This window comes from Astatotilapia calliptera, chromosome 3 (genome assembly GCF_900246225.1).
Source record: "Astatotilapia calliptera chromosome 3, fAstCal1.2, whole genome shotgun sequence".
In the NCBI taxonomy this organism is placed as follows: Eukaryota; Metazoa; Chordata; class Actinopteri; order Cichliformes; family Cichlidae; genus Astatotilapia; species Astatotilapia calliptera.
In genome coordinates this window covers 10,270,571-10,298,164 of record NC_039304.1, presented here as the reverse complement: position 1 = coordinate 10,298,164, position 27,594 = coordinate 10,270,571, and the positions used below count along the sequence as shown (strand labels likewise).

Here is a 27,594-nt window from a genome sequence, read left to right as displayed (position 1 = left end):
GAGCTGATCCTAAAAACTTTTATTTGTGCTTATAGTTCGAAGGCCCTCAGCATCGATGCCCACGCTTACTTGATCACTTTCAGTGTCTGCGGTGCTGGGCTTTGATTGGCCAAGCCCTTAGGGCCAGGCAGGAAGTCCCGAATGCTCTCAGTCTTCACTCCCAGGTTCGGGGTCAGCGGGATGAGCGCCGGGCTTATCATGCGCTCCTGCATGTCACACTTCACGCACACTGCACATGCAACAGAAACATGCAGTCATGTTAAAAACAAAGTACACGCCATGATTCAGTAGTTTGTAGAACTTAGAACTGTAGAAATTCTAAGTTCCCCATAGGTGAGAAAGTGAGTCCAAATGGTTTGTCTCTGTGTGACAGACTGGTGACCAGTCTAGGGTGTTTGTTGATGAATGGCCAACTCTTCTTTATAATGTTGCTTCAGTTCATTGAGGTTTATGGATATTTGTTTCTAAACTGCTCTCGGGTCGGGTTGAGGCCTTTAAAAACTTTAAATCTTGTCTTTTTCAGCTATTCTGCTGTAGATCATATCGGACTCTAGAATACTTCTGTATTCAGAGGAGTTCGTGGTCAACCCAGTAACTATAAGGTGCCCAGACATCTCAACTTTAGTCTCATTTGTCCAAAGGACACTGTTCCAAGAGTCACACTGTTCAGATGTAGCTTTACAAACCTAAGCCATGCTGCCATGTTCTTTTTAGAAAGAAGAGGCTTTCTCCAGGCAACCCAGTTTTTTAGGCTTTCTCTAATTGTACTGCCATGAACTTTAACATTTAACACACTAACTGAGGTCTGTAGAGTCTGAGTTCTTCTGAGCACTTTGGAGATGCTGGGATATCTACTACTGGGAAGGGTTTTCAACAGAAGAAACAATTGCTTCTGCTGCCAAAACCTCTGCTCCTAATGAGATGCTCACACTTGCTTATGATCAGGTAATGAAGTGCATTTGATTAGCAGCATCTGGCTGCAACTTACCCTCTTAATTTCTATGGAAGCTGTAAATTTGTACTTTTTCACGACTACACAGAGTCATGTGAAAACTGTATTTGTCATGTGGCTGTATTTATGTGCATTAAAAACCTTTCTTTCTTTCATGTATTTGTTAAAGTCATAAACTGTAATGCATTTCTGACTTCCTAAAACATCAGTGTGTTCAAGTTCTGTGTGTGGCTGTAGATTTTAACCTGGAATCAGGTTATCCATGGGGCTTGGTAGCAAGAGGTGAAGGTGCTCTCTGTCTCCACCCTGTTCTTGAAGCCATGCCTTGAACACAGTCTCTATGGCAAACACAGTGTTCTCCACCTGCTGCAGGTCGACCTCTGTCCCCAGCATCAGAGAGTCTGCAAACACACATGCACACACATAGTGTTAAAAAGCTGTATCAGACTGTCTGAGGCTCTGTATGTGATAAGTGCATTGTTCTAAAGATTTTAACCTCTTTCATTAGTTTGACATATGTTAATTAAACAATGTCAATTAGAACAAACTGACACTAACATTCTCTTTGACCTGTATTTTGACATTTTTAACATTTTTATAAACTTGTTCAACAACTCCCCAACTTTCAAAGAAGGATTTTTTTAGCCACTAGATGGCAGCAACATATGATAAATCCAAAGTACAGTAGCAAATGGCCTCGGTGAACTTATCAGTACAAGGGTTCAGTGTTTGTGGATTATCTGAAAGCCTTCTTCAGCCTGTCTGATTAAGAATGAATAAAAGCCTCCAAGACTGAAGATGGTTATATTTTGAAGCTTTTTATGCAAACAAATGTGCTTCTGTTCTGCTTCTGAGCTTTTCCCTCATCCCAAAGGACGCAACATACTAAAAGGCCTAACTTGTCTTCCTTTTTTGCCTGATGACTCCCACTCATCATCAGACGAGCAAAAGAGACCCCACGGACTTGCTCCACCCCCATCTCCTGCTTTCTCGCTTATCTCACCCCCTGATATCCATTACCAAATGACTATAGGCAAGCCTTGCAGAATGCCCCTCTCCTCTCTTTCCCTCATTCTGCTCTTTAATAGTTAATGAGCCATCAGGACATGACTAATGGGACTAAAGGGAGAGCAGGAGATCAGGAAGGACGGAGGAGAAGGTTGACAGAAGGGAGGATGGAGAAGAGTAGGCAAAGTGCTTAATCTCATCCTGTGAGGAGCACTGCGGAGAAAGTAAGAAAGTTGAAATTCCTAGACTAAAATATGCCGATGCTTCTTTCATCTGTCAGATGGAACTACAGCACAGAAGATATTTTTGGTTCTTGGCCAAAGTTTGCAAAAGTGCCTTATCTAGAAATAAGTACATCCTCTGAGGGTGGGGGAGGAGGGGGAGATTAGGTTTGCTACTTTTTTTGCTGATGGACACTTGCGGTAGGATTCCTGCTGTGTGAAGCCGAGAAGGATGAAGGCTGAGAGGGAGGATTTAGAGGATAACAAAACATGCACTAATGACACTTTAGCTTTACAAGTTGTCCTTTTATGTGTCAGGGAAAGCACACTGTCCTGACACATGCTATGTTGCTCTTGCTCTGAACACGGATAAAGAAGTTTTGGAAATTCTCTGGTACTCGGGGCGAGCAGTGCATCTCACTTTACAACACTGCAATGTTACTGAGCAAAAACCCAGCGACTGCAGAAAAAGAGTCTAAAAGAACAAAGAGACAAATAGAGAGAAAGAATGGTCTATACAGAAGAGACAGGGGAGAAAGTATAAATACAGAAAGACCAAGACCAGGAGGAGGAAGGAGGAGGAGGCAGATGAAGACAAGATGAGTTAGGGAAGAGACGGGTGGGTGTGGTGGGTGATGGATGGTGGACCACACTCTAGCTGTGTGGTCCATCCAGAAGGAAAAAGGAAAGAGAAAATGAGGTGTATTCCTTTTCACTGCGGCATAAATAATTCGAGATGCACCCTTTGTGTCTGCTCTTTGCTGAGCAATACACTGAAGACCGAAGAGAATAGGTGAAAGTAGTTAACCCTGATATATGTGTCTGTGTGTTTGGAGAGATGGCAATGAGCTGAAGTAATGATGCTCTCTGTTTCTCTTTGGCAGGATTATCAGCGCTCATGAAGAATGTGTTTACACTGCTAAATCCTCACACAGATCTCCCTCTGCTCGGTTCACCAAGTGTGTGTGTTTACTGCAAGTGTGCAAGATCAAAAAAATCAATTATGTGTTATCGTTAAATCCTCCTATCGCTATCTCTTCTCGCTCCCCCTGTTTCTGTTCTCTGTGATCTGGTGGTATGAGACACCAAGACGCCATTAAATTGTGAGTCAGAGCAAGTGACCCATCCCGCTGATCTACAAGTCTAATAGTGCTCCTGAATTTCATTAGCATTTGCTTGTGTGTGTGTGTACCTGAGAAGATAAACCATGACATGCATGCTGAGGTAAGCATGCAGGGTGGCAGTCGAATCTCATTAAGTGTGTGTGTGTCTCTATCAGATGTCAGAAAGTCAGGGTGGTCACGAAGGGATTTATGATTGCTCCCCTCTTACACTAAGCACTGCACTGTAACCGTGGTGTTTAAATCCAGCAAAAAGACTAAAAATGTGACTAATAAATGAGTGAGATCTACAGTAAGTGATGTGAAGATGTCAAAATAAACAGTTTCTGTGTCAGCTGTAAAATTCATGAACAGGAAATTTAAACGTTCATTTGACTTTTCAGTGCACTGCAACTTTATATATTTGCAGATCATGCTCATTTTTAACACAAAACTATTTTTTTGCAAAAGCATAACACACAATTGTGTGTTGAATAAACCTCAATACTACATATGGATGAGATCACATTTCAAAATGTGGTACTTAAAGACAGAATTATGAAGCTCTATTTAAGAAACACAATAAAACAGCATCCATACTCACATTTTCATTAACGTTTACAACCTGCTTTAGTATGAGAAATGCGTATCTAGTTAGGGTGTGGTTTCTCTTCCAAAGAGCCCGTCATGTGTTTTTACATTAGCACACATCATTTCTGTGCTTTTAAATGATAATAACTGTAGATTCTCTTACAAAAATATACAAAAACACTCCGAATCTAAGTTTAATAAAGGCACAGTTATATCCACTCATCATGGACATCACTTTAATGGTAACTTTGGGCTTTTAATCACTTCTTTGAACTGTTCTTTTCTCCAGGGTGGAATGATTGCACAGCAGACATCTTTAATGGGCACACAACTAATCCACACAGGGTCAAAAGTATACCTACACCTCCACTTCTATTTGGCCAACTGTCCCATAGCAAGTTGCTCTTCAATCAGACGCTTTTGCACATCAACAAGTATAATTCTTTCTCAACTCATTATTATGGTATTAAAACTTTGGGTATATACTCACTAACCTGTTCCCAGCAGCTACAGAAAGCTGATGTGACTGAAAAAGGTGCTTTAAGCCCATTGCACACTTGCTCCTTGCACCAAATACCAGACAGACAAACAGCCACTTATTTTCCCTGGTAAAGTCCAAAACAAACATTAAAAGTGTCTCTACTTTATACTGAGCAGCATCCCATAGCAGCTGTATCCCTCTCAGTCTTGTAGTCTCTATGCATTTGTTAAATAAGATTGCACAAATAGCAGAAACTTGGTTTCCTTAAGATAAGTCGCACATTAGCTGATGAATCTGATGCTGACTTATCAAACGCAGTCAAGTGCAAGATGGTTTCCTTTTACATTAGTGTTCCTCGTCTGTCTCCATTGATCCAGTTCTCTGATACCATATCCTCCTGACTCATATGTGATTAAATACCAAATAGATGCAACTAAGTTGCTTCCGATGACATCTTAGAGGGACGTAATTTTTAAAAAAAATGATCACACAAACACACATATATATACACAAACAAAAAGAGTCGAATAATTCAGCCGATGAAAATGAAATGAATTCAGAATTTGCTGAAATTTCCCACAAGACTGTTTTCAGAAAAGGGCGGGAGGAGAAATCATTTTGAGTTTGACCGACAGTTTTTTTGCAAGATGCCAAGGGATTTGGCCACCTGCAACACCAAACACATTGGTGTATCTTTACTAATGCACTAATGCAACTATTTCCTTTTGCTTTTCACCTTGGTCATGTACGAGATTACTACCCTGCTGACTCTATGTGTGCGCGTCTTCTAAATCTCCATTCCACGTCCAGTAAAACGTCCTTTTACTCTGTGCATTAGGAAGAGCACATCATTGTCATGACCGCTGACCAGTGCAACATTAGCTTGTGAGTTCAAATTAATGACACTAATGCTCAATTAGAAGAGAAAGCTGAGCTCTTCCATGGAGCCCTGTTTTTACCCCTTCATAGAGATATGGATCAGCATGATGGACACTGTGGCCTGTAATGCCATGAAAGCTTCTGACAGTCATTTTCTAATTCCAGAGAGCTCATGCAAATGGGGGGTTTTAAAGTATGCTACTATGCACATCAATAGTTTGGAATTATGTCCTGTATATTTAGCCATTTAAATTCCTTTAATGCAATCACAACATATATATGAACATTTATATGCAACATTTTAAATTTTATGCAAAACAAGCCATTTAACTTCCCCACCACTGAAGAACAGGACACAAATGTTATAACCTGGATCTTAATTTTGTAGATGTGGTCTATAATTTTAGAAGTCTTAGTCATCTGTTAGATATGGTTCTATCACTTAAAGTACAGTGGGGCAAAAAAGTATTTAGTCAGCCACCGATTGTGCAAGTTCCCCCACTTAAAATGATGACAGAGGTCAGTAATTTGCACCAGAGGTACACTTCAACTGTGAGAGACAGAATGTGGAAAAAAAATCCATGAATCCACATGGTAGGATTTGTAAAGAATTTATTCGTAAATCAGGGTGGAAAATAAGTATTTGGTCAATAACAAAAATACAACTCAATACTTTGTAACATAACCTTTGTTGGCAATAACAGAGGTCAAACATTTACTATAGGTCTTTACCAGGTTTGCACACACAGTAGCTGGTATTTTGGCCCATTCCTCCATGCAGATCTTCTCGAGAGCAGTGATGTTTTGGGGCTGTCGCCGAGCAACACGGACTTTCAACTCCCGCCACAGATTTTCTATGGGGTTGAGGTCTGGAGACTGGCTAGGCCACTTCAGGACTTTCAAATGCTTCTTACGGAGCCACTCCTTTGTTGCCCGGGCGGTGTGTTTTGGATCATTGTCATGTTGGAAGACCCAGCCTCGTTTCATCTTCAAAGTTCTCACTGATGGAAGGAGGTTTTGGCTCAAAATCTCACGATACATGGCCCCATTCATTCTGTCCTTAACACGGATCAGTCGTCCTGTCCCCCTGGCAGAAAAACAGCCCCATAGCATGATGTTTCCACCCCCATGCTTCACAGTAGGTATGGTGTTCTTGGGATGCAACTCAGTATTCTTCTTCCTCCAAACACGACGAGTTGAGTTTATACCAAAAAGTTCTACTTTGGTTTCATCTGACCACATGACATTCTCCCAATCCTCTGCTGTATCATCCATGTGCTCTCTGGCAAACTTCAGACGGGCCTGGACATGCACTGGCTTCAGCAGCGGAACACGTCTGGCACTGCGGGATTTGATTCCCTGCCGTTGTAGTGTGTTACTGATGGTGACCTTTGTTACTTTGGTCCCAGCTCTCTGCAGGTCATTCACCAGGTCCCCCCGTGTGGTTCTGGGATCTTTGCTCACCGTTCTCATGATCATTTTGACCCCACGGGATGAGATCTTGCGTGGAGCCCCAGATCGAGGGAGATTATCAGTGGTCTTGTATGTCTTCCATTTTCTGATGATTGCTCCCACAGTTGATTTTTTCACACCAAGCTGCTTGCCTATTGTAGATTCACTCTTCCCAGTCTGGTGCAGGTCTACAATACTTTTCCTGGTGTCCTTCGAAAGCTCTTTGGTCTTGGCCATGGCGGAGTTTGGAGTCTGACTGTTTGAGGCTGTGGACAGGTGTCTTTTATACAGATGATGAGTTCAAACAGGTGCCATTCATACAGGTAACGAGTGGGGGACAGAAAAGCTTCTTACAGAAGACGTTACAGGTCTGTGAGAGCCAGAGATTTTCCTTGTTTGAGGTGACCAAATACTTATTTTCCACCCTGATTTACGAATAAATTCTTTACAAATCCTACCGTGTGAATTCATGGATTTTTTTTTTCACATTCTGTCTCTCACAGTTGAAGTGTACCTCTGGTGCAAATTACTGACCTCTGTCATCATTTTAAGTGGGGGAACTTGCACAATCGGTGGCTGACTAAATACTTTTTTGCCCCACTGTACATTTATCAAAATTATTATCCCATATTCCCAAACATAGACAATTCTTTGCTTCAAAAACAATGACTGCAGCAAAATAACCAACACAGAGATATCATCTCTGGAGTCAAGTTGAGAGGGTTTTTTTAAAACTTAATCATTTACCAGATAATTACCTGATGCATGTGGGTGACATAAATTATGTGTAGTGTATTCTACTGTGGTTAATAGCTGTTAATTAAGTGAATAAAATGTCTGCTTTTTTCAGCCGAGCATCAGAATGGGGAAGAAAGAAGATTTAAATAACTTTAAATGTGGTACGGTTGTTGGTATCAGCTAGGCTGGGCTGAGTATTTCAGAAAGTGCTGATCTACAGGGATTTTCCAACAAAAACCATCTCTACAGTCCAGAGAGAACGGTCTGAAATGGTCCAAAAGGGAGAAAATGTCAACTAATTGAGTGAATGGCCAGATTGCTTTGGACTGATAGGAAGGAAACGATAACTCAAAGCTATATGCTACAGCTAGGTATGCAAAAGAGCATCTCTGAACCCACAATAGGAATGAAGCAGAAGCTACAGCAGCAGAAGGCTACATCAGCACCTGTTAGCTAAAGAAATCTTGGCACATTTTGGGCCATTTAGTGGAACTGACAGTGATTTAATTTCACGTTCTTTGTTTTATATTTGTTGGAAACATTTTTGTGATTTTGAATGAGCCGCTTATTGTGAGGTATGAAGTGCAGCTTCCAAGATGAACATGCTTTCCTGTTTGGCTACATCAGTCAATGAGGTGCGTTCAATGTGTCTCTGTTAATTTGAGTTTCCATGTAAAACATGTACATTTATATTTGCTGGATTTATCTTGCCATCAGTGTTTTTTGGAAACCCTGTCACACATAATGGTTTAAATTATTTCATTTTCACTGGATATATGAGACAAGCTAAAAGAGAATTATCATTTTATGTTTAAGAAACTGATGTTTCTATATACAATTGCTTTATTTTAATAGTTCTCACGATGACAATGCTGAGTGATCCTGTTGGTGAGCTTGGAATAAGCCATCTGTAAACAAAGAACTTGTCCGCATGGTGACTGGCGGGAGTAACACTTCAGTACCAACTAAACATCATTTAAACACCACAGGCTAGCTGAGTGTTGGTGCTGACCATCTCCTTCATATTATGAGCACAATGTACCAATCTGTACCAATCTACTTTGAACTGCTTTTATCTTTAAAGTCGTGCCTTCTGCTTTTTATTTCTTTGTGAATACTATTTCTATTTCTAACATTCACACTCCAGCAAATGCATCAAGAGCAACGTGTGGTTCAATATCTTGCCGAAGGATACTTTGGCATGCAGACTGAGCAGCAGTGATTGGTAGATTACCTGCTCTACCTCCTGAGCCACAGCCACTACTTTTAATAAGTAATAAGCTTTGAATAAGTAATTTCATTCGTTTAACAGTTACATACAAATAACAGTAACATAGTTATCACAGAGTTACCTCTATTAATTTGTTTCCTTCAAAATGATATTAAGTAAGCAATAATTTTCATTTAACTCAAAAGTATGTTTTGTTTGAACTCTTATCAAATTAATATAGAGAGGAGGCATTACAGCTATGAGCAACAACCTGAAATGAACTCTGATAAATGTACATAAACATAAAGGAAGGGTCGATGAACGTCTGTCTGTGGAATTTCCCTCTGACATCCTTGTTTCAGCACCCACTCTGTCCTCTGTCAGTACGTCTGTGTGAGCGTTAATGATGAATACTTCACTGATGTACTTTGAGACTGTGACAAATAGGACATTGATCATATGGTCTGAAACACGGGCACTCAACAAACCAGCCGCTGTGTGACCCAGTTGCCTCACAGACATTTGTGTTAAAGCCATGCGGTCATGGGGACAATTAAGGAAGACAGACACTTGAAGAGTACAAGCGGATGAGGGGGAAGAACAGCCCTGTTATCTAGCTGTCATCTTAAGAGGAAGAACAAAGGGAGAGAGAAAAGGGAGCGCCAGAACAAGAAATACTACAGAGCTGGTTGAATAATAGGACTATTCATATTTGATGGCTGATTGGGTGTGTTACAGGATTCTGGAGAATTTATTTGCAAGTGGATGTAACGTGAAAAATATTTGAACACAACATGCTACATTAATTAGCACCAAGATATACTTAAGTCAGATGGAGCTACCACAGAAAAAAACTTAGCCTATGAATCTTAGCAGTCAAGTGTTAAAGCTTGCAATCTTTCCACTGGCAACCAGAGGGAGACTTGTCAGGTTGCAAAAACATCAGACTGCATAGAAGTCTATGAGAAAACACCCCAACTGCTCACTTACTATAAAGTAAATACTTTGACGATATAGGCTTAGTTTGTGTTGAATAAATATCGACAGTATCATATTCCATGCGGTGTGCTATCTGATGTTGTATTTACTTAATTTTAAGCCATGCTCAGGACCAGATTTTTTTTTATTAAGTCCTGATACACAAGACCTTATAATTGAAAAAGGGTGCAATTTGTTTTTACCATGACTGTAAGGTCTCTTAAGAGATTTGTTCCCATCCCAGTTCAATAAATCTGAGAACCAGATTCAAATTGAAACCAAGGATATTATTCACAGCTATGTAAACCAGGGGATACGTATATGAATGACATAGAAAACTACAAACTTTGGTTTTATTTCCAAACCAGCCATGGTACACTGAAGATGGCCAATGGATGGAAATAAAGTGACGGCAAAAGATCAACTGCCTCACTACAAGCAGAATCTGGAAATAGCAGGTGGTTAGTTGGAAGAGAAAGACACAGAAAGCCAGAGAGGATGGCAGCTGGGTGACTTCTTTGAAGCACTTGAAAAAGACAAGAGGACAGAGGAGAGGAAGCACTCTGCAGACTGCACTTCATGGAGGCACATAAGAGAGAAGAGGGTTAGAGGAAATGAAAGGAAACCAGAAAAGATGATGCACCAAATAATCTCCTTCAAAGCATACTTTTTATAAGACCTAAAAATGACAACAGCTAATAACGAGTAAAAAAACACTAAAAAGCTCCAGGAATCAAAAAACTGCTTTTGTTTTTTGTGTGCATGTGTCAAAGTGATGTCATTCTGTCATTCTGTTCCTTGCTGGTTTTGGTGAGATGCACCTGACAGTGATTGAGGGAGTAAAAGTGCATGCACAACATTTACCATAGGGGCTAAACACTGATGAACCTTGTGGAACCCATAGCATTGACCCCAAATAAGTACAACCACACGAACATTTAGTTTGTGCATCTCACCCTGTATTCATATAGAAAATCTGGGCAATGTCAAATAGAGTGCAGCATGCAGAAGACAACAGAAATATTTTCACTACAAAAAAAACTTGATCTCAGACAAGAAGCTGCTATTTGTGTTCTCATATACAATTATGCATAGGAACAACAAGAAAGGTCAGCCTGTGTATGTGCTGCACAGTGCTGCAGGGTGTGAGAGAGCTGTGCTTACCCTTGCACACAAGCTGAGAGACAGAGACCTCACTTTTGTCCGAAGCTGCCCTTTTATACACACAGCACACAACAGGAAGCTGACCCTTAGAGATGCTTTTTCATTACTGGAAATACTTTGTTTGGTTCAGGCGAGGGTGTTCTTTGGATGGAGTGTGCAGGGGGCGGGATATATGACTGCAAATATTGTTATATGGATTCCAACTGATATTAAACTGACTCTGTCCATGGGACTTGGAAGGATTATCACTGCTTAATGTCCAATCTGGCACAATTTATGCTGGGTAATGTCTCAGAAAACTCAGGCGTGAATGTTGGAAACAACCATCTATTAATATTACTGCAAATTAGAAACAAATTGGTCAGGATAAATGTTATTATGTAGATGGTATTTCTGTTTAGGGAATTCTCCAGTTTCTCAGTGAGCTACTCACAAACAGCTTGAGAGACATGTGCAGTGGTAATCTTGTGCGTGCCTGCTGTTGTGACTTGTACAGAAAAATGACCAGGGTGCTCATTCAGACATGAAACCAGCCCGTTTAGATTGCATGAATGCATGTCTGAAAGAGGCTCAGTGACACCCACACACTTCTGTCCTCAAACCATAGAGGACCATAAGCACATGTGGCTTCATGTGAAAGAAAACAGGCAGGAAAAAATATGGGGCGACAGAACAGACCTACACAACAGGGTATAGCAAAGAAATGAGAGCAGATGCTAAAAAAAGAAGAAAACAACACGATCCTTTACTTTGCCTTATATTTTCAACCACAATCAGAATTTTAAGTCTGGTTATGCACCCTTCTGCCTCCAGTCCTGATGGAGCTGATGGCAGAGGCGAGATGTGACTGATGGAGCAGGACAGTGACAGACAGTGGCAGGTAGATAGAGGATGGTGTTTAATTGCTGTGAACCACTTTGAGTAACCTTGTTTTTTTCTTTCTCTGCTCACTCTTTTGACATTCTCTTTTCCAACTTTGTGTGAACCCAAGAAAGAAAGAAAGAAAGAAAGAAAGAAAGAAAGAAAGAAAGAAAGAAAGAAAGAAAGAAAGAAAGAAAGAAAGAAGATAACTGAAACTGCTTCTTTTGGCTGCCAAAATACTGCACGTGTCTGCAAACCACAACTACAGGAAAATGATGTGGGACCCCACCCTATGTTTTACCAGAGGCTTCCTTTCATGAATAGAAACTGTAGATTTATTTTCTCAAACAGGTGGGGCTAAAATGATTTAAAAAGATCTAGAAGAATGAAGACAGAAGTGTTAGGAGAGATTAGATAAATGATTTTTTGTATTTTAGCGTGACCATGAACCTGAGCAACCAGCCAATCTCAGCAAGATACTAATAGACACCATATACTGGTGTGAACGGTGATACCAGTCTCCATCTGTGAGGCCACCTGCTACTCTGCTAATACAGTGGTGTGAACCGCCTGACCTTGCCGATGTCTGTGTGTAGTGAAAAGAAAAATACGGATTCTGATTTTCAGACAATAAAAAAAAGGTTTCTCTCTCCTTCTGTCCTCTGTACGCATTTAAAGACACAATTATCTAAGCATGTGCTTTCTCTCTTGGTGAAAGCTTTGCGATGGCTACAGTGTGTGCGTCTCTCAGGAGGTCTGGGTGGGGTTTCCTTTGGAGGACCTCTGTGCACATTTAGCCACAATGCACTAAACTGAACTAGCTGACTATGATGGAAAATGAACTGAATGGGAGAGACGGGGAGAAACTGAAGAAAAAAGTTTGTGAGGGAGAAAAGACCCTCGGGTGAAAGACTGCAGGTATGTTGAAATAGTAGCTGAGAAGGAAACGGTTTGGTGGAAAGTTGTTTTTACACAGAGCCAACTACACAAAAGTGTAGAAATGGTGTTTATTAACAGCTCAGAGTTGAGTTGGAGTGAGCTGTATGAGGTTCAAGAAGTGACCCGATCAGAAATACCTTCACTGTTCAGTTTCCTTGTTGAGGTGCTTTGGTGGAAAAAATTAATTTATACCAGACTCTCACATTTGACTCTGTAGTGCAGCATTAAATAGAACTGAGTGGCATGGTTTGTATGTCTCAAGTGGAGTTGTATCTGTAATTCATCAACGTGTCTTTTAGACCCCATTCCTACAAAACTGCTCAAAGAAGTCCTGCCATTAATCAATGCTTCGATCTTAAATATGATCAACCTATCTCTAATAATCGGCTATGTACCACAGGTCTTCAAGCTGGCTGTAGTTAAACCTTTACTCAAAAAGCCATCTCTAGACCCAGCAGTCTTAGCTAATTATAGGCCAATCTCCAACCTTCCTTTCATATCAAAAATCCTTGAAAGAGTAGTTGTCAAACAGCTAACAGATCATCTGCAGAGGAATGGCTTATTTGAAGAGTTTCAGTCAGGTTTCAGAGCTCATCACAGCACAGAAACAGCTTTAGTGAAGGTTACAAATGATCTTCTTATGGCCTCTGACAGTGGACTCATCTCTGTGCTTGTCCTGCTAGACCTCAGTGCAGCGTTCGATACTGTCGACCATAATATCCTATTAGAGCGATTAGAACATGCTGTAGGTATTACAAGTACTGCGCTGCAGTGGTTTGTATCATATCTATCTAATAGACTCCAATTTGTGCATGTAAATGGAGAGTCCTCTTCACACACTGAGGTTAATTCTGTTTACATTATACATGCTTCTCCTAGGAAGTATTATTAGAAGACATAGCATACATTTTCACTGCTATACAGATGACACGCAGCTCTATCTATCTATGAAGCCAGATAACACACACCAATTAGCTAAACTGCAGGAATGTCTTAAAGACATAAAGACCTGGATGGCCGCTAACTTTCTGCTTCTTAATTCAGACAAAACTGAGGTTATTGTACTCGGCCCTGAAAATCTTAGAAATATGGTATCTAACCAGATTCTTACTCTGGATGGCATTACCTTGGCCTCCAGTAACACGGTGAGGAACCTTGGAGTCATTTTTGACCAGGATATGTCCTTCAATGCACATATTAAACTTTTTAATGAGTCAAAAATACACAACAGTGGCAGTGCAGATGTGAAGTTTTACTACTGTTTACATTCAGTTCCGCCATCTTGGATTGTTTTATATTGGTCTGCTCTTTATAAGTGGGCTATACATTTCTCATTGGGAGCTTCCAGTTGCAAATTTCCAACTTTCGACCTCTTGAATAAGTACAGTTACAGTACAACCCAGTAATGGTGTCGCAGCCTACAACTTTTGAGAAATAGAAATATGAATATTACTTTTTTTTCAAAGTTAAACACTAAAAGAAAGACTGTATGTTTTCCTTCATTAGGATACGGATTTGTGCCAGCCAGTGTATGGGACTGTAGCCTAAGGTTTCATTAACATTGAGCTCCTAACTTTGCTGTCTCTGCAGAGAACATCTGAAGCTTTCTGAATGACGTTTAGATCCCTAGTCAACTTCCTAACCACCTTTATACATAATGACAAAATGCTAACAGTGCCCTAGCGTCTGTCAGTGACGGAATACCAAATTATGTTTTCATTAAAAAAAAATAATTCTGGCTACCTGCCCAACTAGAACTCCTTCATGTGACCTAACATATAGCATCAGGATGAAGGGACAACATTCTTCACAACTCCAAATGACCAGAGTTAACATAGCCTCATCTCCAAGCATCATTTCTGGCAAAGCATCTCCAAGCATCGATTTTGCTAAGGCATCGATAGAAAAGCTCACAGGTTTCTTTTATATTAGTATTAACTTCTTGTACAGAGGAAGCCAACTGAGGGGAGTAGTCGCCTCTGGGGATCGATGAAGTTTCATATTATCATTGTAATGTAATACAAGAAATATGACTCATTGTGAGCCCTGAGGATGAAGTCTTGCCTTACTCTTTTTATAATTCTTGACTGTGGGCCAGTGGATTATAATCCTCCTCTCAAGGGACAAAAATTTTCACAGTTATTATTCTTGCGACTCGAAATGGATTTGTGGGATGTGTGCTGATCCAAGTGCAACTGTGTGGGGTGTGGAAATGGCTTAAGTGTTCTGAAGGAGGCAAATAAGGAGAAGGAAAACACTTCTAAACAAAAAGAGCATTTCTTATCCGAGGTGGCAGCCACAACGATAACAAGGCATACAGCACATACTCCAGGCACTGTAACAGTTAATGTGATTACACAATACAGAACACCCACCACAGTTCGTGAAACGAAGATATGGAACCCAAATTCTTCTAAAGAGTTTCCTTGAGGAATGGAGCAGGCAGGTCAGATATTCAATAGGAAAGTATTCCATAAGAATTATGTACCAGATTGTTTTGCTGGGGGTTTGTCATTTATCCAAGATAGAAAAAATGTTTTCCTTATAGCATATGCAGGGATATCGTAAAGTCTATTAAAGATGCCATCAGTAATATTATCCCGACTCGGATGTCCCAACAGCAGAGATACAGTGTCCACTTTCAAGTATTCTTTCCATATCCTGCAAAATATCTATCCAATCGGATTAATTATTTTGGCATGACCAAACACAGTGTATGTAGGTTTCGACTGAAGTCTTACACTTCAGTACGAAAGTTGATGATTCATCTGGTGCCTTTTATTGTGAGCATTTGATCAATGGCCGTGAGTACCATTCACAGATAGTTAGAGAAAAGCTGTAAGCACAGCATTGTAAGATGGTGAAAGATGTACCCTTAGATGTACCCTTAGGCCCCCTCCTCGACTCAGAGATGGTCTTTCCCCTTGACTCAAGATAAGACAAGATATACCTTTATTAGTCCCACGAGTGGGACCGCTCAAACCAGCATTCCTTCCTGTTGAGATATGTGACTTTCAGCTAATAACTCTTTGGGAATTACCTCGTTGGCGCAAAAAATATTCTCTTATTGCTGTCAAACTGTGTTTTCTTTAGTATTTTTCATAGATGCAACTAACAAAATGGGGAAAAAATGATATGCTTTTGCAACCGACTACTAGTAACAAAGTGCCTAAAGATAAAATTTAAAATTGGTTCTTTGCTAAGTTGTCTGTCTTATGTAGATCCCTGGAGTTAGGTCTCTTTTTTTATGTTTGAATGATTTATAGTTCAGTGTTAAGTGGCTTAGAAATTTAAAAAAACATTCCTCTGAAAACGGTCAAGTACAAGGACATTATATAATTGTAATCTGATGCAGAATGTATAGACTGTGGACAGGATTCCTTGACTGTATACATGCTGCCATACTTCTCTTTTTGTAGCATTAATATGCTGATCATTTCATCCTGTCATGCACAAAGTGCAGAATTCCCTTGCAGCTTATCTTCCACAGTTATAGACTGAAAGTAGCGTTTTGCTGAAAGGAGTTTAGTTTTAATCTGAGCAGACCCACTTTTTGAAAAATCACAGATGGTTAAGGCAGAGAGGCACAATAAATCTAGGTTAATACATCGTAAATCTATGGTAATACAAGAGAGATAAAGTGAAAGAAGATAAAAAGAAAGAAGAAATGGAATACTTCACAGAAGTATCCCATTTCACAGAAAGCAAGAAGTATGAGGGAGGGGCAGCAGTTAGAGACAAAACTTTCTCCTCCAAAAAAGAACGGGAAAGAGGAAAAGGGAGGTGGTAAGGAGCAGAAAGTAAATAGGTAGTTGGAGAAAGAAGAGAAGAAATGAGGTAAAAAGTCCTATCATCTTTCTGTTACGCTTTGACAGAGCAAGGCAGAAGGGTATGATTAAAAGAAAAGTGAAAATTAACACTGGGAAGGACCACACATGCTTGTAATATATATAAATATGTGCACACATACACACACACACACAGACTGGAGAAAGGTTCAAAGAAAGACTCATGAGTCATTTAGACATATTTGCACATAGGACACCCAAAAGTGTATGATGATTCATAAGCAAATCTAAAAATACACAAGCAACAACACAACCTGCAAAAACGGAGACATATAAACAGAATTACAAACGCACACAGTTCTGTGTTCCTTTAGGCCTAAAAACAAGACCTGTCATCTGTCCCCCATAAAAGCTTCTTATCACTTGTACAAACTGGACAGACAGCAAAAGAAAACAAAAATCTGGAGGGGAAAAGACTGAGCTGTAGCACTGTGGTTTTGTGAACAGTGAGAAAGATATGAAAAGGACAGGGGAGTGAGAGATGGTAAGAAAAGGAGAGAGAGGATTAGGGGAGATATAATGGGCTATAATCCTTTTCTATTGAGAGATGGATCCCAGAATCGCTGACAGGGTGTCAGTTTGAAAGAGCTATTTGCCCAAGATATGAGACTGCTTTTAGACTGCTTCTACCTTCAGCTCTGAGGTCTTAGGAAAAAAAACCAACAACCCCAAAACACAAAAGCACAAAGAGACCAAAGAGACTTAATGCTTTTTAAATGAATTGTTTTAATTTAGTAATAATTTTCATTACTATAATCGAACATATACATTAGTAATAGTCATATTAGTGTTTTTAAGAAGGAACTATAGGAAATTCAAACATTGAAACAAAGTCTAATTTATTTTGCTTATGATCAGTAAGCTGTCAACACTATAGATGTAAAATTACATGTAGTTATGGGATGATTTGACAAGGTGAAGAAAATCCCCAGCCATGTAACAGGCTTTTTATCGCTACAACTCAAGACTCCCTGTACTAACAGGGAGATGGAAAAGTCTGGTGTGAAATGGTTTTCTTACATTTTAGAGAAAGGCAAAAAAATATATTTTTAATGTGCGTCAGTCAGAATGATTTTTCTTTTCTCTGATCCGTGACTGTCAAGACATGGGGGAGCAAAAACAAAAATGACATATTCTGATTGCCTTGGGTTAGAAAAAAGGTTAGGGTTAAAGTTATCACCTAACATAATAATACCAGGGCTAATGATAAAAAAATATTAGTGACCATTTTCTTAATGAGTTTCTGCTCCTCAGTGGTGAGTTGGTAATGGTCGTACTAATAGTCTCTTTGAGAATGACATGAAAATGATTTATTGAGAAGAATTTGTCTCTTGCATCACTGCACAGTAGACAGTCATGAAAACTATGTGGGTATACAGTTGTTTGTTCCAGAAGACTGCTTCTACAATGGTTTATCAAAGAATGGGTCCTTCTCAGGAGCTCAGTTAATTGCAGGGTGGTACTATGGTAGGATGCCACTAGTCCAGCTGTAAAATTTCCTTGTTATGAATATTCCATAGCCAGTTAATGGTATTTTAACAAAGTGCCACAAGATGGTAGGCCACCTGAGGTGCATAGTGCGCATAGGTCGCCAACTTTCTGCAGAGTCAATTACTACAGATGTCCAAATTTCACATGGCCTTCAGATTAGCTCAAGAACAGTGCATAGAGAGCTTCATGGAATGTGTTTCCATGGCCAAGCAGCTGCATCCAAGCCTTACATCACCACGTTCATTGCAAAGTGTTTGATCCAGTGATAAAAGCTACTGGACTCTAGAGCAGTGGAGATGTGTTCTTTGAAGTGATGAATCACGCTTCTTCATCTGGCAATCGGATAGACGATTCTGGGTTTGGCGGTTGCTTTTGTGGGATTATGGTTTTGGGTTGCTTGTTAGGAGCTGGGCTCAGCCCCTTTGTTCCAGTGAAAAGAACTCTTTAATGTTTAAGCATACCAAGGTGTTTTGGACAATTTCATGCTCCCAGATTAGTGGGAACAGTTTGGGGATGGCTCGTTCCTATTCCAACTCAACTGCACAGCAAATGCATAAAGCAAGGCCCATAAAGACATGGATGAACGAATCTGGTGTGGAAAAACTCGACTGGCCTGCACAGAGTCCTTACCTCAACCATCTAGAACACCTTTTGGATGAATTAGTGCGGAGACTTTGAGCTAGGACTTTTAGAAGAACAGTCAAAAATACAAAATATGTATCACCTGTTCATCTTCAGTTACTGGACATCCAGACTAGTCATTTGTAGTCCAAAGAATAAAAGACAGTTTAACCTCTTGTATGACCATCTCACAAGCAACCAAAGGCTAAACAGCGGGATAATATTATGGGATCAGGTACCTGCTACAAGGGGATGTAGCTCAGTGGTAGAGCGCATGCTTTGCATGTATGAGGTCCTGGGTTCAATCCCCAGCATCTCCAACTTTTTAATGCTGTAAGTAGCTTTGGATTGACATTGCTGTGATAAACTATATGTTAGGCCTGCTTTGTAGTAATATAGGTCACCAACACAGTATACTGATTGGCATGACATGCTAATGAAGTTGGTTTTCTCTATTTCTTAATTCTGCATTTTATTAAAAAGAACTGTTGTTAAAAGGTAGTGACTGCCTTAACATTTGGGTCTCACAAATTATTGTAATTTATTGGACCTCAGCCTCAGGTCATACTATAAGAGAATCAACTTATATTTGGTAGTTATGATGACGATTCATGTTGTATTACTTTAACCCCGGTGAATATGAAAATTGTATATATTTTGACAGTCTAAAGCTGATTAAAGGACTGAAAAACTGGAGATGCTGGGGATTGAACCCAGGGCCTCATACATGCGAAGCATGCACTCTACCACTGAGCTACATCCCCTTCGCCTTGCTTTTGTTATGGCAGCTTTTATGTCAAAGACATTTTGTCTTCTCACATCCTGACTTTGATTTTTTTTAAGTGAACCCCCTACAAAAATAATAACAAAGTATCAATTTTGAATCTTATTGTCACCACTGTTATATCTAGGGATAGGAATTGATAAGAATTTAGCGATTTTGATTCCATTATCCTCATTGATTCGATTTCTTATCGATTGTCATTGGGTTCTCATTGGCTCTGTTGTGAGTCACCATCTTTGCTAAGCAGCAATAAATAAATTACAAATTTATTTCCTCCCTTAGTTGTGATCAGTCTTCACTCAAAAGTCATTATTACATATCCATCCATCCATTCGCTTCCGCTTGTCCTTTTCAGGGTCGCGGGGGGCGCTGGAGCCTATCCCAGCTGTCATAGGGCGAGAGGCGGGGTACACCCTGGACAGGTCGCCAGTCTGTCGCAGGGCCAACACACAGGGACAGACAACCATTCGCACTCACATTCATCCGCACATTCACACCTAGTGACAATTTGGATTATCCAATTAACCTATCCCCACAAGCTGCATGTCTTTGGACGGTGGGAGGAAGCCGGAGTACCCGGAGAGAACCCACGCAAACACGGGGAGAACATGCAAACTCCACACAGAAAGACCCCGGCCTTATTACATATATTACACATATTACACATTACTTCAAAGTAATGTAGTATGTTTCTTAATTACTCCCGGGAAAAAGTAATTTGTTATACTACTCGATGTATTACTTTCACGTTACTCATTAAAATAGCTGAAACACAGTCTCATTATCACCATTTAACAATATAAACCTGAGGCTACAAGCCCATACACCAACACAAATCCCTAATGAGGACACAAATCTAAGATCTTTCTCCTAGAAGAATACAAAGCTGACCGCACAAAGCAAAGATAAAAAAAAAAAAACCCTTGTGTGTATTTTTTCTGAGACAGGAGGATCTGGCAATGACCTTCAGGTGTGGCAGAGGGCAGCCCATGATTTTTTGGGTGGTGTTAATTACCCTCTGCACAGCCTTCCTGTTCTCAGTTGTGGCCCCTGCAAACCAGGAAGTAGGAGAGCACGCTCTCCACTGAGGAGCAGCGTCTGGTCCAAGTTGTTCTTCCTCAGGACACGGAGGAAGTGCAGCTGCTGCTGGGCATTCTTTACCAGGCTGATGTTTTTTTTTATATATATGTATAGATTTCTCTGTAATACTTGATATACATAAAATAATGCATTTTTGGTTTTTTTTCATTAAAAAATGAAAATAACAAAAACAACAAAAAACATTAACAGCATAATAAAAACTAATAAGTAAATGGTTAAAATTCTGAAGCATCTGAACAGTTATAATCAGGAATAAAGGCTGTAAAAACTCATAAAATAATGTTAATTTATACAATGTTGACATTTTTTCCCTCACTGACACCATAACTATATATTTTTAAAGTGATAGGGTTATGTGCTCCTTGCTGAACCTGGGTGCAGGCCTGGGAGTCTGTGTGAGAAAATAGGTTTTCCTCCAAGCTACAGCAGAGAAGCAATAAAGAGGCTTATTGATGTGAGACTAATGCATGGAGGAATGGAGGATAGATCAATGACGGGATAATACACAACCTCCACAATCCATAACAAACACACTGTGGATGGTGTTTTAGTTGAATAAAGGCTGTCACTTGAAAGCTGGATTTTGGGACTAAATGTGGGTGAAATGGTTGTTTTGTCACTTCGAGAAGCATTTGAAAATTCTATATTTGAATAAGATAAATGCTCTGACAAAGCTCAGAAGTGATGTGCAAAAGACTAGAACTGTTTGAATGAGTATTTTGTCAAAATATGACGATAAGGAAACGCATTTTGTCAGCCATTTGAAAGGGATTTTCAGAGAAGCTCAAGAAGCCTGCGTCACATGGATTTTCATAGGACTTAACTCTATCATCAGGCAAATTGTAAATGAGAAAAGATGTTAAAATCTGACACATACACAAGCACAGTTTGGCATGCCGATTTAAATGACTAGTGTAAAAGCAACACAAAAGTTGTGTTCAGTCACATAAACAAAACAGCTACACAATATTTGTGTGAATGCATTACCTTTATGTAGAGCATTTATCAGCCACAGTTCTTAGCTCAGAAATAAATGTGAAGGTTAAAACTTCAAAAAGTTCAAAAAACAGGCTACAAAAATAAAATACTGCTTTTATGGTTAAAACACAGCTATTCCCTGGTATGTGCTAATTTACTACGACTGTGGCATCCAATAAAAAGTGTAGAGTGGAGGTGAAGGAGGAGTGCTTGTGTCAGTGTTTATCTAGTATCTTTCAAAACAATTTTCAGCTCCACACTTCACCTTCTTCGCTGAAAGCACAGTGCCTCTCAGAGCTGCCAACTTGGTGGTAACTAGCGTGGTGAACACAGACAAGTGTGCCTGAAAAAATTTAGGCCAGTTACTGCACAAGTGAGTATCGTGGCCACTGGAAAATAGCTTGTCAAACGCTTTTGCAACGTTTCTGTAAGCTAAAAAGTGAAGCTCAGGACAAAGAGACATTGAGTATAAGCAGAGTTGGGGATGTAGCTCAGTGGTAGAGTGCCTTCTTTGCATGTATGAGGTCCTGGGTTCGGTCTCCAACCTCATCGCTTTTTAATGTGAACAGAAGAGGTTGGCAGCAGCTTAGTGCAGGTAGACATGCTCAAGAAAACCTGCTGAAGCTCAAACTGAGTATCAGAATGGGAAAGAAAATGTTGATTTTGAATATGGTATGGTTGTTAGTGCCAGAGGGGCTCATCTGAGTATTTTAAGAAACTGCTGCTCGATCCACCACTTCACAAAACTCAGTCTGAAACTGCTTTCTACAGTGAATTCACTGTACTCAAACGGCCTCCATAGTCAGCAGATCTCAATCCAATCGAGCAAATCTGGGATGTGGTGGAGCGAGAGATTTGTATCATGATTGCAGCTGCCAAATCTGCAGCAACTGTGTGATGCTATCATGTCAATATGAGCCAAAATCTTTCAGGCATGTTTCCAGCATCTTGTTGAATCTGTGAAGAATTAAAACAAAGAAAAGATGAACAACCTGGAACTGGTAAATTCTAAGTTATGAAGTGGCTGGTAAGTGTATGGTGCCCTCGTCACTTTCCAGATAATTCACTAATATACAACAGAGGCATTAACAATGACCCAATCAGTCTCTGCTGTTGTATATGCTGCAATGGCATTTTAAGGTCTAAAAATCAGCACTGCATTGTAATTCAGATGTTTTTAGCGATAGCTGAATGGCTCTGCCCTGCAAAAGAGCAAAATGTTGCTGGAAAAAGGATCGCAACATACGTGTTCTTGCATTAAACATCCTGCTGCGCTGATAGAGACACATCTGTCAAGCTCTAGGAAGAGCACACTTGTCGAGCATCTTTGATTTGCAATTAAAAAGGCGAGAAACTACTCATGGGATTAACAACTCAGTAAAATAAATATCACAAATGATAATGTCACTAACTCAATAGACAGGTTGGAAAAAGAGACATACATATTAGAGTTGGATGTCTCGAGACCGGTCTTTTACACGGTCTTGGTCTTGTCTTGATCTCGGATCCCTCGGTCTTGTCTTGGTCTCGCTGTTTCGGTCTTGCTGTCTCAGATCGACATAGTGGTCGGGAGATTTGGAGTCAACAGTATCCTGACACACAACGTAACGTTTGATAATGTGTCATGCGCAAAAGCATCAGCTCCAAGAGCCGTGCTTAGAGAGTGCTTTGTAGTGAATCAGAAGAGTCGACTCCCATTCAGCGAGAGCCGGCTCCTCACTTAATTTCCTTTCGCTACTCAGCTCTCACACAGTGGCTCAGCTATGCTCCAATCCCTCTATATTGTGGCCAATCACATGCGAGCATATAGGACAATATCATTATGTGAAAAACAGAGAGGGTGAGCGACGCGACAGTCAAGTGGAGCGAGCGTCTGTCCTCTCAGTAAGTGAGTGAGACAGTAGGCAGCGGTGAGGAGGGCTGCGCGAGTGCATCGCAAAAACACATAAATATGCCTGACACCCGTAAACGAAGCAGTTTACGGGTGTCAGGCTGCAGTTTAAAGACTTTTTTGTCTTGGTCTTGGTCTCGTCTCGATTTTGTCTTGGTCTTGACTCAGTCTGTCTTGGTCTTGTCTGGGTCTTGATACCCTCTGGTCTTGGTATTGTCTCGGTCTTGGTTTAGGCGGTCTTGACTACAAATCTAATATATATATATATATATAATCAGCAAGGAAAACAGTGAAATTCACCCTGCTGTCCACTAATATTTAAAGCTTTCAGCATCTCTTAAGTTAAATTAATTACACAATTAGTTGAATCAGTCTCCAGCATATCAAGCTTGAATTTATTGTCTTCTCTTTGGTCTGTTTTGCAGACGAGGGAAGGAAACACTACCCAGCAAAGGCATGTGGCACAAGGGGGCAGCAGTGACAGTGTGTGCTTGTTGTATGAGGCATGGGGAACAATCTCCAGCATCTCCATTTCCTTTAATCACACATTTAAAAACAGGCTTTAATCACCTCACCAACGCCGAACTAAAAACACTTAAAAAACAAAAGCATAATTAATCACTGTGCATGTGTAATGGCAGCCCTTCATCAGGGTGCTGTCACACAATCAGAGGCTGACAGAAGCTTATGTATGTGGCTATAATTGCAGAATTAAGAAATGCATGTATATGTAATAATAAGTCCGTGTTCACTCTCTGAATGTAGTGTCTTGCTGAGCACAGTTAGCAAAAAGCTCTCTCCAGTGAGAATCTTATAAAGTAAAAAGGCTCTGCTGGGATTCCCTGAGGAACAGCAGGAGATGAGCTGTTCAGAATCATTATGTGAGACTATAAAATACCAAATGATGACATTTTCAGTGGGGAAAAGGTGTCACATTCCATTAAGGGAGTTTTAAAGTGTATTTAGTTTAACAAGCCAATAGCTGCAAGCTATTGCATAGAGATACTTCAGATAGGAGAAGAAACTCAGTAGAAGTACAAACTGTTTGTCAGGTGCGTATTTTTTTTCCAAAGAAAACTATACAATTGGAAATGTCTATTTTTGAGTCAAGCCATTCATGTGCCAGCTAACTCCACGATTCACAGAGAGGTGCAATTTATTTTTTAATTTTTTATCTGGGCTGAATTCTTTTACTCACAGTGTCTTTATGCTTTAGAAGACAGACTCAGCACAGCTCTGAAATGCTGTAAAGAAGTCATACTGTGTCTCACAGCAAATCACCATTACATAACAGACCCGTAACACTGTTACAGTTTCGTAAAGCCAAAAATCAGCAGAACAGCAGCAAACTCCTTTTCCTATAAAGCTAAGACTGCTCCAGTCAGTTGATTTGTGCTATTCAGCTTAGTTTTTAGTTTCAGATATACATATATTTTATGTAATGATGCATACAGACTTTAGTTTAGACATAACTAAAAGTGTACCAGAATCAAAGATATGCTAAGTTATGTCAACAGCCGCTCCAATCAAGATTTTATGCACCCCGTAGAAAAACAGCGAGAAAAACACAGACTGAGATATTAGTAAGATACAGCACAACACATCAAGTTTTGAAGCCTGTTATTTGTTCTAGTCCCACTGCATTTGCATTTAGGTTATTTGCACAGGGCCACTCAAAACCGCACCTGGCACCGAATGCAGCAGAAGAGAGACGGAGGGAACATTTGGCTGATATTATATTCAGGTTTGGTGTAAAGCTGACTGACAAAAAAATCTGATTTTTTACTTTACTTTTTATTAATCTGTGTACAGAATCACCCTGATGTAGTTGCCAATGATTTTGCTGAGTTAAGTTAGAGTCATTTATAAAGCTTTGAAGACCCTCTTAGTGCTGGATTCCCTAGATCGCACAGGTGTAATAGGCTATTACCTTCACTACTGCTATGAAGTAAATATATTCTTTAAATCTGAAGCTGGAGGCTTATAGTGTCTCATTAAGTCTTTCGGGGAATAAGTTAAATCCAACAGAGTCTCAAGGTAGTTGAGAAATGGAAAATTGATTTACTTATAAAAAAAAGAAAATTGAATCTTTCCAGTCTAGATCGACTGTTGGTGACCTGGCAGCCTATCCCAGATATTCTGTTATACACATACACAAACATATAGAAGAGGTAAGGTAGAGAAGTTGTACTGAAATTTTCTAGTCAAAAAACAACTATATTGTTAAGGACAGAGCAGGATCTCATACTATTTACAATTTAAAGTGTTTCATGATACTTCATCTTGGCACTCTCGATTAGTGTTCCTGTAATTTAACTCTTGCATTGTGTCTACGACACAGAAGCCACACAAACTTCCCTTCAATATCTTACAGTATTTATAGAAACAAGCCTGCAGCATCGCAAAGCAGTTATTTTGATCTAATATGTATGTATTGACTTAATCTCAGTGGTCAAATAAAGAATGCATGTATATAATTACCACTGAAATCTGACAGCAACACTTACATTTTTCTCTTGTGGAATTCTCCAATAAATTTACATGCAGGAATCTTAAAGTGCCATCTCTCTCTCTTATAATATGTCTGTTTATAGCCGGTGCTTTTATGCCTGTTGTCTAAGCACTGCATGATAACATGCACGCTATGCAAGCAGTAGCAGTGTGAACAGATGACAACACATAGGCACTTTACAACTAGTGATAATAGTCTTTGGGTAACCAACTAAATGCGGGAGATTAAATCCTCTATGCAATCATACTGTTTGTGATTAAACAGGCCCAGAAACAGAAAGAGAGAGAGAAAGATCGAGCTCAGATCACAAAGGTCCAGGTGTTCATAAGAGACAGATGGTAATAATCTGTCAGTCTAGCTGCTCCAGATGGTGTTTTTGAGTGACTATGGGTATCTATCACAGAGGTGGCCTCCAGTGCCAACAGTGACTTTGCAAAAAACACTAAAGCATTTTACTTTTCTCATGAATCCCAATCACGATCAAGACTCGTGTATAGAAGCTGCACTGCGCTGAAAACAACACCTAATATTAAAGTGTGAATAGAAACTGTTGAATGGGCTGTATGTAACAGACTGAACATGCACCTGCACGTTCTTTTTCTAAGGAACTAAGAAACAGCAACAGATGGATGAAGTCTGAGAGCTGCAGAAGAGTTCATATTTCTCCAGTCTGAAGGGAGGAAAGTGTTACCCTGTTAAGGCTGGCAGAAACATGATTTGGCATGCTGAATTCATCTTGGATCCAGTCCATCATATTATCTACTCCTAACTTTTAGCAAGCACATCCCAATTGTCTTTGCTTTTGTCTGCCACAAACCCTTAAGATAATCAGTATTTTTAAACTACTGGGGACATTTGTATTTCATTATAAAACTACTAATTGCAGCTGTTTAGTAACGGATTACCCTGCTTTGCTCATCTACGACCAGCTTAATGGCAAAACAAAACAACAACGAAAAAAATCCCAGACTGGTGTAGAAAAGCAAACAGACTCAAAAATTAACTTCATTTCCTGAACACAGGGATTTTTTTTTATCTCATAGTCTCTTTTTTTGGTGACAATCTCTTTATATTATTGAGCCCCAGATGGTGTGAACCAGTCACATATACATCTACTATCTATCTATAGGAGTTTAAATAGGCGTGCTAACAATAGGAGTTTTGAGGTAAAGAAAGCTTTGCATATATGATGTATAGATGTATTTCCTTAGCATTTCCAGGCTATGGAAATAACAGAGAAACACATACAATTTACAGGTCAAGTTATCCTGTGTGATATCTGTTACGTGAAATAATTACATGAAATAATTATTAGGTAAGCATAAGGTGAGGGTTCCACCTCTACCTTGGTTGGAGTTTCTTTTTTCCAGAGGAATCTTTGACTGGTCTCTCCTGCTTCTCACACAAAGGATGTAGTATAAACTGCAAATGGCTATTTGGATTATAGTCAGTCAGCCTCCAGTGACCCCAATGTATTGACTTCAATCAGGTAAAAAGCAAGAGGCTATCTGCCTACCTACTGATACCATTATCAACACCTGTCAGTCAAAATGTGGTCTTTTTTTCCTGTTTCCTTCTTCTTCTTCTTCTTTTTTCTGGAATCAGGCCTTTATCACCCTTTCTCTGTACTTCTATATATACCATCGCCTCCTCCCCTCTTATTGGTGGAACTATTGCAAAGCAAAAATCCAATTATGTGTTGCTGTATGGAAATGTGTTTATTATTTTTGGTGGGATTGCTGCAAAGAAAACATTCTCACTAATTGTTGTGTTCGCTAAAAATCTGTAAAATTT

General features: G+C 39.8%; 1 protein-coding gene and 2 non-coding genes across 6 annotated transcripts in view; 1 reads left to right on the top strand and 2 right to left on the bottom strand.

The window, feature by feature from the left end:
* The window catches only part of m1ap (meiosis 1 associated protein), a 60,780-nt gene that overhangs the window by 15,158 nt on the left and 18,028 nt on the right, over nt 1–27,594 (bottom strand). For all 4 annotated transcript variants that reach the window (XM_026161676.1, XM_026161675.1, XM_026161678.1 and 1 more), the window contains 2 exons: nt 1,198–1,353; nt 70–229 (listed from right to left, as the gene is read on the bottom strand). In XM_026161676.1, the coding sequence (XP_026017461.1) occupies nt 70–229; nt 1,198–1,353 (316 nt within the window). The remainder of the gene's footprint in view (nt 1–69; nt 230–1,197; nt 1,354–27,594) is intronic.
* On the top strand, nt 18,783–18,854 carry trnaa-ugc (transfer RNA alanine (anticodon UGC)). Its single transcript has one exon. It is a non-coding gene; the product is annotated as a tRNA-Ala (tRNA).
* On the bottom strand, nt 19,227–19,298 carry trnaa-cgc (transfer RNA alanine (anticodon CGC)). Its single transcript has one exon. It is a non-coding gene; the product is annotated as a tRNA-Ala (tRNA).